The sequence below is a fragment of the Symphalangus syndactylus genome, chromosome 19 (genome assembly GCF_028878055.3).
Source record: "Symphalangus syndactylus isolate Jambi chromosome 19, NHGRI_mSymSyn1-v2.1_pri, whole genome shotgun sequence".
NCBI lineage: Eukaryota > Metazoa > Chordata > Mammalia > Primates > Hylobatidae > Symphalangus > Symphalangus syndactylus.
Genome location: NC_072434.2, coordinates 91,389,605 through 91,402,571, shown reverse-complemented (window position 1 = coordinate 91,402,571; position 12,967 = coordinate 91,389,605). Strand labels below are relative to the sequence as shown.

At 43.9% G+C, this 12,967-nt stretch overlaps 1 protein-coding gene across 1 annotated transcript in view; it reads left to right on the top strand.

The window, feature by feature from the left end:
• The first annotated feature begins 9,052 nt into the window (after positions 1-9,052).
• The window catches only part of ZNF695 (zinc finger protein 695), a 29,102-nt gene continuing 25,187 nt past the window's right edge, over positions 9,053-12,967 (top strand). The window contains exon 1 of the mRNA XM_055234692.2: positions 9,053-9,483. Coding sequence (XP_055090667.2) covers positions 9,058-9,483 — 426 coding nt within the window. The 5' untranslated portion in view covers positions 9,053-9,057. The remainder of the gene's footprint in view (positions 9,484-12,967) is intronic.

Here is a 12,967-nt window from a genome sequence, read left to right as displayed (position 1 = left end):
TTGTCTAGCTGGTCTTGAATTCCTGGCCTCAAGCTATCCTCCTGCCTCAGCCTCTCTACATGTTGGGGTTACTGACATGACCTACCACACCTGGCCCACTTTTTACTTTGAATTAAGAAGAGAGAACTGTGATTGGACAGTATGCTTGTCTAATCTGAGTGTGAAAGCATTCAGTTTCACCATCAAGTATATTGCAGATTTTTCATAAATATTCCCAAACAGACTCAGGAAGTTTTCTTGTGTTTTTTATTTATTGTTTCATGGTAAAGGAGTGTTGAACTCTTATGACATGTTTTTTTCTGCATCTATTGAGATGATTTGTGGTTTTTGGTATTCTATTGATAGTCTATTACAGTAACTGGCTTTCAGATTTAAGTGTATTATGGTTATCTGGGTGAAATTTGCCTTCATCATGGAATATAAGTATTTTATCTACAGATTGAACATCTGTAAACCCCAGATTCCAATACCACATCTGAAATGCTCCGAAGTCAAAAACTGTTTGAGCACCAGTCTTATGCTCAACAGAAATGCTCATTAGAGGATTTTTGATTTTTGGATTAGGGATGCTCACCCAGTAAGTTTTCTGCAAATATTCCAAAAATGTTAAAAGTCTGAAATCCAAAGCACTTCTGTTCTCCAGTATTTCAGATAAGAAACACTCAACCCATATTGATAATGTTCAATTTTCCAGTGTATTGTTGGGGCCTTTTGCATTTATAGTGGAATTGGTGTGCCCTAGTATACCATATAGTATAGCATTATCTAGTATATATAGCATATCTACATGTATACTGACATGTGTATAAGTAGCTCTATAATACGTAGTACAGTACAGTTTTGTAAGTTAGTATGAGTTATGCATAGTTTATATTATGTGTAGTTAGCACTACAATAAATTGTATATTACAGGATTATGGCATTGTAACATACTACTTTGATCTTATCCGTCTGTAGTCTAACGTATTTCAGTTGCCTACCATTCCACAGATGCATTTAAACAAACCAGTTGCATCGTTGTGAGAACCAAGGAGCATCTCACGTTCTTGATACTACGAAGCCTTCCCCTTACACCCTGTTTGTTGTATCTGCTTCCTAGTGCAAGTCTTGTGTGGACCAGCCTCATTTACAGTATCCTCCCTCTTCTGTCTATGAGTGTTTGTAACTAATAACTGCTCTCAGTCTTATCTGTACAGTCATGGGTGTCACATGTTTTCCCAGTAGTCTTAGGGTCCTAATTTTTCCTGTCACCAATGAGACTGTGAAAACAATTGGCATTACCAACAGAATGAACCAACTATGACTGATGATATCTTTTCAGCTTTAACTACCTGCTTTTGTCTAACTGGTTCCATAATATAACAGAAGTCACCTGAATTAGAACCAGCAATTGATGGACTTTCACTTTGGTCTACACAGCGCTTTGTGTTATCAGCTGTTGCCACCTTGTCCCACAGTAAAACTCTCAACTCCTAGACATGATTGGTTAACTGGCCATTCCCCAGGAGGATGTATGTTCCACCTTGACCTGTGTTTGGCAGGCAGTTTCCAAGGTACCTCACATTGAGGCAGTGACCCAGCACCTTCACCACTGGGTTCTTTATTCCCGATTATCAAAAGTCAGACTACTGCTCTGTGGTAACTGCATCTCGTTTGGTTACCATCACTGGATGCTTGGACTAGCCATGTGAACATTATTACTGTACACACTTGGGACAGCTCCAGGGATTTTGTGTGTGTGAAGTTGCAGAAAGGAAGAATGTCCCCATGCTGGGGAGAATTAAGCATGTCACCTAATTGTCTAACAAGATGACTTGTGCAAGACTAGTGGCTTTGAGTGTTTTCTTGTGCTACTGCTTTTATGTGCATTCTTCTGATGAGGTGCAGATCCATGGTGCCTCATGGTCCAGGCACTGATGAGTCAAAAGGGGAAGAAGCATTTGGCATTAGCCTCTTTCATTGCAGAACCTCTATCTAGTATATGGGCTTCTTTTAGCACTACTGATCAGCATGCCAAAGGCCTAACCTTGCAACCTAGATGGCCTTAGTCAAAATGACCTTACTGTATGTTGCTAACACCAGCAAGATTGAATGGCACTCACTGGAGGATTAGGTGGTCTTCAGTGTGGGTTGATGGACTCCTGAACTGTTTTCTTCAACCACACAGATTGCCCACACTACCGATAAATCAAATGCTGCTACTCTGCATGAGAAGAATTAAAAGATAGCCGGAAGCAGCTTTTATAGAAAGAAGAGAAAAGCAGTCATGTGTCATGCTGTGGTCCAGAAACCTAATAGCAGATGGGCCACTAGGACACTGAAATTTCTGTACTGCTACTGCTTCTGTTTCTATCACAACAAATATCCTGATCCCTCACTGTTAAGGATTGAGAACTGTCCTCCAAGTTGTATTGGACTGGTCCAGTTCTACCCTCTTTCTTACTTGTAGTTCTCAAGAATAAGTGTGCAATGTTCTGGGAATGCAGCATCCTGAAATCAGGAGAGAATGGTAGAACAGCCCAGACTTAACAGTCTTCACAAGAAATACAATGTCTCAACACTTTTGGTCGGTGAGTCAGGTGATCCTGGGCTATAAAACCTGGGCTGGGCTATTTTCTGGAGTCCTTAACTGTGTTGCAAGTGGGGCACATGCAGTCAAAATTCCATCCTTCCAGGCAACTTCTCTGAACCTCAGGGGACCACATCACACTGGATTTTAGACTTCTCATCTTCTTTGATGCCTTTATAAGTAATAAATCAACTTATGTAATAGGTGCATGAATGTGTTCTCCCTCACCATCCTTAGACAAGCTGATAACAGTGCACAGTGAACCTGCTTTGGGGATAAACAACCATGGCACCCATATGACACAGCAAAGGAGTTAATTCAAACAAACCCAGAATTCTTTTTTTTCCTCCAAGACGGAGTCTCACTCTGTCGCCCAGGCTGGAGTGCAGTGGCGCGATCTCGGCTCACTGCAAGCTCCACCTCCCGGGTTCACGCCATTCTTGCCTCTTGCCTCCTGAGTAGCTGGGACTACAGGCGCCTGCCACCACACCTGGCTAATTTTTTGTATTTTTTGTAGAGAAGGGGTTTCACCGTGTTAGCCAGGATGGTCTCGATCTCCTAACCTCGTGATCTGCCCGCCTCACCTCCCAAAGTCCTGGGATTACAGGCGTGAGCCACTGTGCCCAGCCAAACCCCCACAACACAACTATTACCTTGTAGGGGACATGCAACAATGACAATGTTGGTTTTAGCCTTTCTGGAGGAATACATTTATAAATATGGATAGGGTACACAGGCATTCACCCACTGGCCTCAAAGGAGCTCCTACCCAAGAGAAAATTTTTACAGTTTGACCCAATTGGGAATCTGAAGTTTACTAAATAATATATACAACTAGATAATTGGGTGCTGATTGGGTTTTATGCTTCTGCAAAATGGCCTGTGAATTAATTTAAAAATCTGTTGAAATGCATCAATTGGGAAACCTTCCCATGTCCTTAATCAATACAGGTTACAAAAGAATTATACCTGGTGATGCCACAAAAGTTAACTATGGTTCCCCTGTGATCTTAGAGGGAATTACTGTATATAAAACAGGTATGCTATCTTTTAATCAAAAAACAAGTATCATGTAGCCTAAATTATCCGTAGTCATAGCACCCATTGTGCTGTAATAGACCATAGTTGACATGGATCCCCGGATCCAATGAGTAATACAGTTGTTTGCTACTTCTACATGTTCTTGACAAAGTGAGAGCCCCTGAACCCCACTAGTTAGAATAAGTTAACGTGGTTGAACATAAGTTTTTCTGAAGGTTACTAGGTAGATACTGATTCCATTTCACTAATAGATACAGTATTATCTCCTTTTGTGGGTTTTGGTGGATTGTGCCGGAAGGAATTGGTTCCATTATTCTGGGTTATCATATTCATGAGAATAGAGCTGTCTATAGTATTCTTTTTTTTTTTTTTTGAGATGGAGTCTCGCTTTTTCACCCAGGCTGAAGTGCAGTGGCACGATCTTGGCTCACTGCAAGCTCCGCCTCCTGGGTTCACGCCATTCTCCTGCCTCAGTCTCCCGAGTAGCTGGGACTATAGGCACCCACCACCACGCCCGGCTAATTTTTTTGTATTTTTAGTAGAGACGGGGTTTCACCGTGGTCTCGATCTGACCTCGTGATCCACCCACTTCAGCCTCCCAAAGTGCTGGGATTGCAGGCGTGAGCCAACGTGCCTGGAAGTATTTTTTTTTTAATCCTATTAATGCCCATGGGGTCAGCAATGCTGGTCTGTCATTCATTTTTTATATTCATCTTATTTTAAATCTTTTTTTCTTGGTTATCCTGACAATGTCTATTAATTTTATTAATCTTTTCAAACAACCAGTTTTCGTTCTATTTATTTTCCTCTGTTGATTTTCTATTTTCAATCTCATTTATTTGCAGTGCAATTGTTTAGATTTTTCTTTTGACTAATTTAGGTTTATTTTGCTCTTCCTTTAGTGTCTTAAAGTGGAATATTATTGATTTTATTTTTTAAATATTTGCATTCAGTGCTATAAATTTCAAAGCACTGCTTTCACCACATCCCAGAAATTTTGACAAGGTCTATTTTCACTTTCAATACATTTAAAATACTTAACTAAATTTTAAAAGAACATATTTTTACTATGTACCGCTGGATCTTAACATGAGTTATAATTCAGTTTTGGTAGCAAAAGATTAGAAACCATTTTTAAGTGTCTTTCTAAATACTCAGTTGCATAGCCTGATCATTACACACAGCTATATAAAAATGAGCAGCAGTGCCAAGACCAGCTCAGTCGGGGAGACCCTAACCCAGCAGCGCTAGAGGAATTAAAGACACACACAGAAATATAGAGGTGTGAAGTGGGAAATCAGGGGTCTCAGAGCCTTTAGAGCTGAGAGCCCCAAACAGAGACTTACCCACATATTTATTAACAGCAAGCCCGTCATTAGCGTTGTTTTTATAGATATTGAATTAACTAAAAGTATCCCTTATGGGAAACGAAGGGATGGGCTGAATTAAAGGAATAGGTTGGGCTAGTTAACTGCAGCAGGAGCACATCCTTAAGGCACAGATAACTCATGCTATTGTTTGTGGCTTAAGAACACCTTTAAGTGGTTTTCCGCCCTGGGCGGGCCAGGTGTTCCTTGCCCTTATTCCTGTAAACCCACAACCTTCCAGCACGGGCGTTAGGGCCATTATGAACATGTCACAGTGCTGCAGAGATTCCGTTGATGGCCAGTTTTGGGGCCAGTTTATCGCCAATTGGGTGTGTTGGCACATGCCTGTAGTCCCAGCTACTCAGGAGAGTGAAGTGGGAGGTTCAGTTGAGCCCAGGAGGTTGAGGCTGCAGTGAGCCAAGATTGTACTACTTCACTCCAGCCTGGGTGAAACAGTAAGACCCTGCTTAAAAAAAAAAAAAAAAAAAAATAAGTAAATAAATAAATAAATAAAAATGCAAAGCAAATCTAACAGGTTTCCTTTGCTAACACCCATTAAATGGCCATTATCAAGCAAATAACCCACAAATGTTCTCTAGGATGTGGAGAAACTGAGACCCCTGTGCACTGCTGGTAGGGAAATATTGATCCAGCTACTACAAAAAATAGTACGGAAGTTTCTCTTTTTTTTTTTTAGAGACAGAGTTTTGCTCTGTTGCTCAGGCTGGAGTGCAATGGTGCGATCTTGGCTCACTGCAACCTCTGCGTCCGATGTTCAAGTGATTCTCCTGCCTCAGACTCCCTATAGATGGGATTACAGGCACACGCCACCACACCCGGCTAATTTTTGTATTTTTAGTAGAGATGGGGTTTCACCATGGTGGCCAGGCTGGTCTCGAACTCCTGAGCTCAGGTGATCTGCCCGCCTCAGCCTCCCAAAGTGCTGGGATTACAGGCGTGAGCCACCGCACCCAGCCATATGGAGGTTTCTCAAACGGAATTATTATGATACAGCGATTCCACTTCTGGGTATTTATCCAAAATATGCAAAGCAGGACCTGAAAAACTTATCTGCACACCCATGTTTATTGCAGGAATATCCATGAAAGCAGAAAGGTGGAAGCAACCCAAGTGTTCTTTGATGAATGAATGCATAAAGAAAATGTGGCATATGGCCAGGTGCGGTGGCTCTCGCCTGTAATCTCAGCACTTTGAGAGGCTGAGGGGCAGAAACTCATGCAATTCAAAGCAAACCAATAATGAAGATGATGATAATAATAGCAACAACCTGACCAGGCGCAGTGGCTCACGCCTGTAATCCCAGCACTTTGGGAGGCCAAGGCAGGCCGATCGCGAGGTCAGGAGATCAAGACCATCCTGGCTAACATGATGAAACCCCGTCTCTACTAAAAATGCAAAAAAATTATCTGGGCATAGTGGCACGCGCCTGTAGTCCCATCTACTCGGGAGGCTGAGGCAGGAGAATCGCTTGAACCCAGGAGGTGGAAGTTGCAGTGAGCTGAGATCACGCCACTGCACTCCAGCCTGGGTGACAGAGCAAGACTCCATATCAAAAAAGAAAATAGTAACAACCCATTCAAAAATATGAAAAAGATTGAGTATTTTTCCCAAAGAAGACATACAAATGGCCAACAGGTGTAGAAAAAGGTACTCAACATCACCAATCATCCCACTAAAAACACACGTCAGTCAAATTCTAAAAAGGAATTACATTAAATATAACAAGTATTTGTACAAGAATATTTATAGATCTTTTGTCCATAAAAATCCAAAATAGGAAACAACCCAAATGTCCATCAACAGAAAAATTGTTCAGCAAACTGTAGAGCGGATATTCATGCAACAGAATACTACCCAGAGTACAATGACACAAGCCACTGAAGCACACGCCCTGACTGCGTCTCACAAGCTGGGTATATGAGACAAAGTGGAATAAAATGCGTATTGTATGGTTTCAGGCAAAAATGAACCTAGAGTGAAAATAAATCAACACAGCCTCTGAAAGTAGAAAAAAACTGCCTGGGAAGAAATATGAGGAAATTTTCTGAGAATGATGAAAATTATTCCATTCTTAAAAGGGGTGAAGCTTATATGGGTATATTTTATTTTAAAAAAACTGTACATTTAAGATTTGTGCCTTTCAACGTGTGTTCATCTGACCTCATGCAAAAAAGAAAAACAAAATACAGCAGTGGGTGCAGAATGGGTTGAAGTATAGATGAAACAAAAATGGCACCAGATGAGTAGTTCTTGAATCAGGGTGACAGGTCTATTATACTATTTCGTTTATTTTGTATATGGCTAAAATTTTCTGTGATAAAACGCTTGTATAAAAAGGCAAAAGTGATGTACAATGTTAGCTCTTAAGATCTTTAAATGAGCCAGGTGTGGTGGTTGTGTGCCCGTAGTCCCAACTACTCAGTTGGCTGAGGTAGGAGGATTGCTAGAGCACCTTCAGCCTGGGTGACAGGGTTACACTCTGTCTCAAAAAAAGAAAAAAAAATTGGCCAGGTGCAGTGGCTCACGCCTGTAATCCCAGCACTTTGGGAGGCCAAGGCGGGTGGATCACCTGAGGCCAGGAGTTCGAGACCAGCCTGGCCAATATGGTAAAGCCCTGTCTCTACTAAAAATACAAAAATTAGCCGGGTGTGGTGGCAGGCGCCTGTAATTCCAGCTACTCGGGAGGCTGAGGCAGCAGAATCGCTCGAACCCGGGAGGTGGAGGTTGCAGTGAGCCAAGATCGTGCCATTGCACTCCAGCCTGGGGGACAAGAGCAAGACTTCGTCTCAAAAAAAAAAAAAAAAATAATAATAATAATCTTAGTTACCACTGGGGAGGTAGATAAGGGAGGGAGATAGTAATTGTTGGGATATGAGTGATGCTGGTTCTATTTCTTGGTTATACAACTGTATTTGCTTTGTAATAACTCACAGAGCTTTACATGAATGCTTTGTATTTTTTTGTATGTGTGTTGTATATCAAAAAATTATTATATATTTTTACATAAATCCTAACTTAGAATCTCAGAATAACAGTAGTGTTTTATTTTGTTTGAAGTGAGACACACTCACCCATGATACCATCAAATGGCTTTGAATATTCTGAGCTATTTGTTCATGTTGTAACCCTTGGGTAACCCCCTAGGTCTTTTCAGTTTTACTCCAATTTGGAAAGTGGAATGGTTTCAATCTGGGGGGATGCAACTTTTTCCCAGCAAAGTCCTCTCCCCACAGTGATGTTCACCAAGGCCAGGACAGCTAGTACAGTGCCCTGTGCATAGCAGGGCAGTTGTAGAACTGGGCTGAATCAGAAACAAAATTAGTAGCAACCACTGGTTCAAAGGAAGAGATGCATTAACTGTGCATGAATTCCATATGTGTTGTGAGGGTTTGCCCCATGGCCAGTCTAGGGTTTAGGTCTTAGAAAATAGCTTTACCCTGTTAAAAACCAAAGAATGACTTCAAGACATACCCAGCTGTTTGGCTAAATTTCTGCAGGAGGAAATGTCTTCACAGCCGATTTTTTTTTTTTTTTTTTTGAGATGGAGTTTTGCTCTTATTACCCAAGCTGGAGTGCAATGGCGTGATCTCGGCTCACTGTAATCTCCGCTTCCCGGGCTCACGCGATTCTCCTGCCTCAGCCTCCTGAGTAGCTGGGATTACAGGCTACCACCACCACTCCTGGCTAATTTTTTTTTATATTTTTAGCAAAGACGGGGTTTCGCCATATTGGCCAGGCTGGTCTTGAACTCGTGGCCTCAGGTGATCCTCCTTCCTCAGCCTCCCCAAGTCCTGGGATTACAGGCGTGAGCCACCTCGACCCGCCAGATCCTAGAAAATTTTAAATGACACACGTGGCTCACCTTTTATTTATATTGTACATTGCTGCCTGAGAGGATTGCCTCACTTTCCACAGCTCAGGCTGCCTGGTCAAAAGACCAGAGGCCAGGAAGGTTATGGAATCGGAAACTTTAAAATAATTATCATTTATTGTTTCTATTTGTGAAATATACGTGTGTGTCTGTGTGTGTGTGTGTGTGTGTGTGTGTAAAACTTATGAATGGATAAAATCTTATATACAAGGTTAAATGCAATTATCCCCCAGGCAGGTGGGTCCAGGTCGCAGTGCCCTGAGGAATGTCGTCTCAAAAGGGCTGCACCCAAAAACCCGTCACTCTTGTTTCATTCGTCCCAGGGTCTGATTGCACCTCCTGTCACTCAAGACCTGAGGGGGTGGGGCATGGAGCTCCATCCAATCAGCGGCGCTAGTGTGAGAACTGTCCAATCAGGCGTGCAGCCAGAGAGGAAGGGGCGGCCTTGGGGATCTGGCGGGGCCTTTGTCTCCTTGCGGCCGGCGGGGTGCTGGGTTCCCGTCTGCTGCCTCTCGAGAGTCCCGGGTGACTGCCGCAGGCCCCATCGCCCTGTGGCCTGCAGGTACTGCGAGATCCATAGGGAGGACGCTGGGACCCCCAAAAGGTGGGAAATGGTGAGTGTGCGGAGCAGGGTGTCCCGAGAAGGGAGAGGGGTGGTTGGAATCGGTCGGAATTGGCTGGAACCAGCGCTGCCGGCCCCGGGCCTCCCCGCGGTCGGCTCCGGAGTGTGCGGCCGAGTCCCGCTGGCGCAGCTCGGCCCTCAGTCCCGTCCCGCGCAGGTGGGGGCCGAGCCGGCAGCGGGATCCCGGCCGCTAGGTGACTGTCCGGGCTCTGCCTGGTGACTTCGGCACGGCCCAGAGCCCTCCCGGGGCAGCCCCGCGCCCGCAGCGCTGCGTCTGCCTGGATTGTGCTGTGATGACGGTGGGGTCGTCGGGAGAGTCCCGACTCCCGTGAAAGGTTCCTGAGTGGGAGGAGCTGTGGTCTGTGGGTTCCTTTCTCCTCTTTTTTTTTTTTTTTTTTTTTTTTTGAGACGGCGTCTCGCCCTGTCGCCAGGCTGGAGTTCAGTGGCTCGATCTCGGCTCACCACAACCTCTGCCTCCCGGGTTCAAGAGATTCTCCTACCTCAGCTTCCCGAGTAGCTGGGATTACAGGCGCGCACCACCACGCCCAGCTAATTTTTGTATTTTTATTAGAGACGGGGATTTCACCATGTTGACCAGGATGGCCTCGATCTCATGACCTCGTGATCCGCCCGCCTCGGCCTCCCAAAGTGCTGGAATTACAGGCGTGAGCCACCGCGCCCGGTCTCCTTTCTCCTCTTAAAAAAATAAATTGGAGCGCCTTTAAAATGTTAAGGAGTTTATTCCAGCAAACAGTGATTTATGAATCTGGAAGCCCCTAGCCCTGGTTTGGGCTAAACTTGAAGGGAAGGCCTTCATAAGGGGCACGAGGAAGCAACCACGTTTAATAATTGAACCGTTACAATTATGCAGTCACCTTATCTGGACTGTTCAGGTTGAAATTTCCTGATTATGTAATAAGCGATGTATTAGCATTTGGTGGTTGGTTAAGCCTACGTTTTGTTTTTCTCCAAGTTTGTAATTTACAAGAAATTCATCTAAGTTAGCTAGGATTCCTTAGATAGAATCCCAGGACATCAAAGCCACTCAGTCTAATTGCCTGCCATTTAATTATTCTAACACTCCACAGAGGAGCTGATTTTCTCAGCATTTTTCAAATGTATGGCAAGCAGGACCTCAATTCCAGGATTCTGTTCCCCCAGCCCGTTTTAGGGCCTGAAGGAAATCTTGTTTCCAGTTCCTTTTCTACATTCCCAAATGCTAACTTCGTCTCTCCAAACACAACATTATCAACTATTTGTCCTTTTTTTTTTTTTTTTTTTTTTTTGAGACGAAGCCTCACTCTGTTGCCCAAGCTGAAGTGCAGTGGCACAATCTCGGCTCACTGCAACCTCCATCTGCCGGGTTCAAGCGATTCTCCTGCGTCAGCCTCCTGAGTAGCTGGGACTCCAGGCAGGCGCCACCATGCCCAGCTAATTTTTGTATTTTTAGTAGAGACGGGGTTTCACTATGTTGGCCAGGCTGGTCTGGAACTCCTGACCTCGTGATCCACCCGCCTTGGCCTCCCAAAGTGCTGAGATTACAGGCGTGAGCCACCGCGCCGGCCTATTTGTCCTTTTGTTCTTTATTTGCTTTTCAAACAGATGCAAGATGTTAATGGTTGTTTTTTTGTTTGTTTGTTTCTTTCACAGTGCAGTGAATGGGCTTTTTTTTTTTTTTTAAGATGGAGTCTCACTCTGTCTCCCAGGCTGGAGTGCAGTGGCGCGATCTTGGCTTACTGCAACCTCTGCCAACCGGGTTCAAGCGATTCTCCTGCCTCAGCCTCCCGAGTAGGTAAGGCCACAGGCGCCTGCCAGCACGCCTGGCTAATTTTTGGTATTTTTTGTAGAGATGGGGTTTCACCATGTTAGCCAGAATGGTCTTGATCGCCTGACCTTGTGATCCACCTGGCTCGGCCTCCGAAAGTGCTGGGATTACAGGCGTGAGCCACCACGCCTGGCCATGCGTGGCTTTTTAAAAAATATTTTCTTTCTGTTCTGAACATTTCACATGGGAAGAAAGCAGAGTGCTCAGCTAGTGTCCTGGACAGTTTTTTTGATGTTTTCTGTTCATAGTTTGAGGTCTTAGATTTAAGTCTTTAATCCATTTTGATCTGATTTTTATATATGCCGAGAGACAGGGGACAAGTTTTCTTTTTGTTGTTTTTTGTTGGTTTTTTTTTTTTTTGAGACAGAGTCTCACTCCGCTGTCCCCTGGGCTCAGGCGATTCTCTTTTTTTTCTTTTTTTTTTTTTTTTATTGAGACGGAGTCTCGCTCTGTCGCCCAGGCTGGAGTGCAGTGGTGTGATCTCGGCTCACTGCAAGCTCCACCTCCTGGGTTCACGCCATTCTCCTGCCTCAGCCTCTTCAAGTAGCTGGGACTACAGGCGCCCGCCACCACGCCTGGCTAATTTTTTGTATTTTTAGTAGGGACGGGGTTTCACCGTGGTCTCGATCTCCTGACTTTGTGATCCACCCGCCTCGGCCTCCCAAAGTGCTGGGATTACAAGCGTGAGCCACCGCGCCCGGCCTCTCAGGCGATTCTCATGCCTCAGCCTCCCGAGTAAACTGGGACCACAGGCACGGCAGGCCACCACAGCTGGCTAATTTTTGTATTTTAACAGGGATGGGGTTTCACCATGTTGGCCAGGCTGGTCAGACTCCTTGGCCAGGCTGGTCTCCAACTCCTGGCCTCAAGTGACCCTTCTGCCTCAGCCTCCCAAAGTGCTGAGCCACCACACCTGGCCAAGGGGTCAAGTTTTATTCTTTTGCATATGAATATCCAGTTTTCCCAGCACAATTTATTGAGAGACTATTGTTTCCCCCAAAGTATGTTTTTGGCACCTCTGTGACAAATGAATTTGATGTAGATGTGTGGATTTTTTTCTTGGTTCTTTGTTCTGTTCCATTGAGCTATGTGTCTTGTTTTGTGCTAGTACCATGATGTTTTTGTTGCTATAGCTCTGTAATATAATATGAAGTCAAGTAGAGTAATTCCTCCAGTTTTTTCCTTTTTGCTCAAGATGGCTTTGGCTATTCTTAATCTTTTGTGGTTCCAAAAAAAAATTTTATGCTTAGTTTTTCTATTTCTATGAAGAATGTCATTGGTATTTCGGTAGGTATTACACAGAGTTTGTAGATTGCTTTGGGGAGTTACGGACATTTTAACAGTACTGAGTCTTCCAATCCATGAACACAGAATATATTTCTGTTATTTTGTGTGCTCTTCAGTTTCTTTCGTCAATGCTTTATAGTTTCTGTGGTCGAAATCTTTCACTTCTTTGGTTCAGTTTATTCCTAGGTATTTTATTTGTTGCTATCGTAAGTGGGATTACTTTCTTCATTTCTTTTTCAGGTTGTTTGCTGTTGGCATATAAAAATGCTACTGATTGTTGTATGTTAGTATTGTATCCTGCCACTTTACCAAATTTGCTTTTCAGTTTGAATAGTTTTTTGGTAGAGTCCAGGTTTTTCCAAGA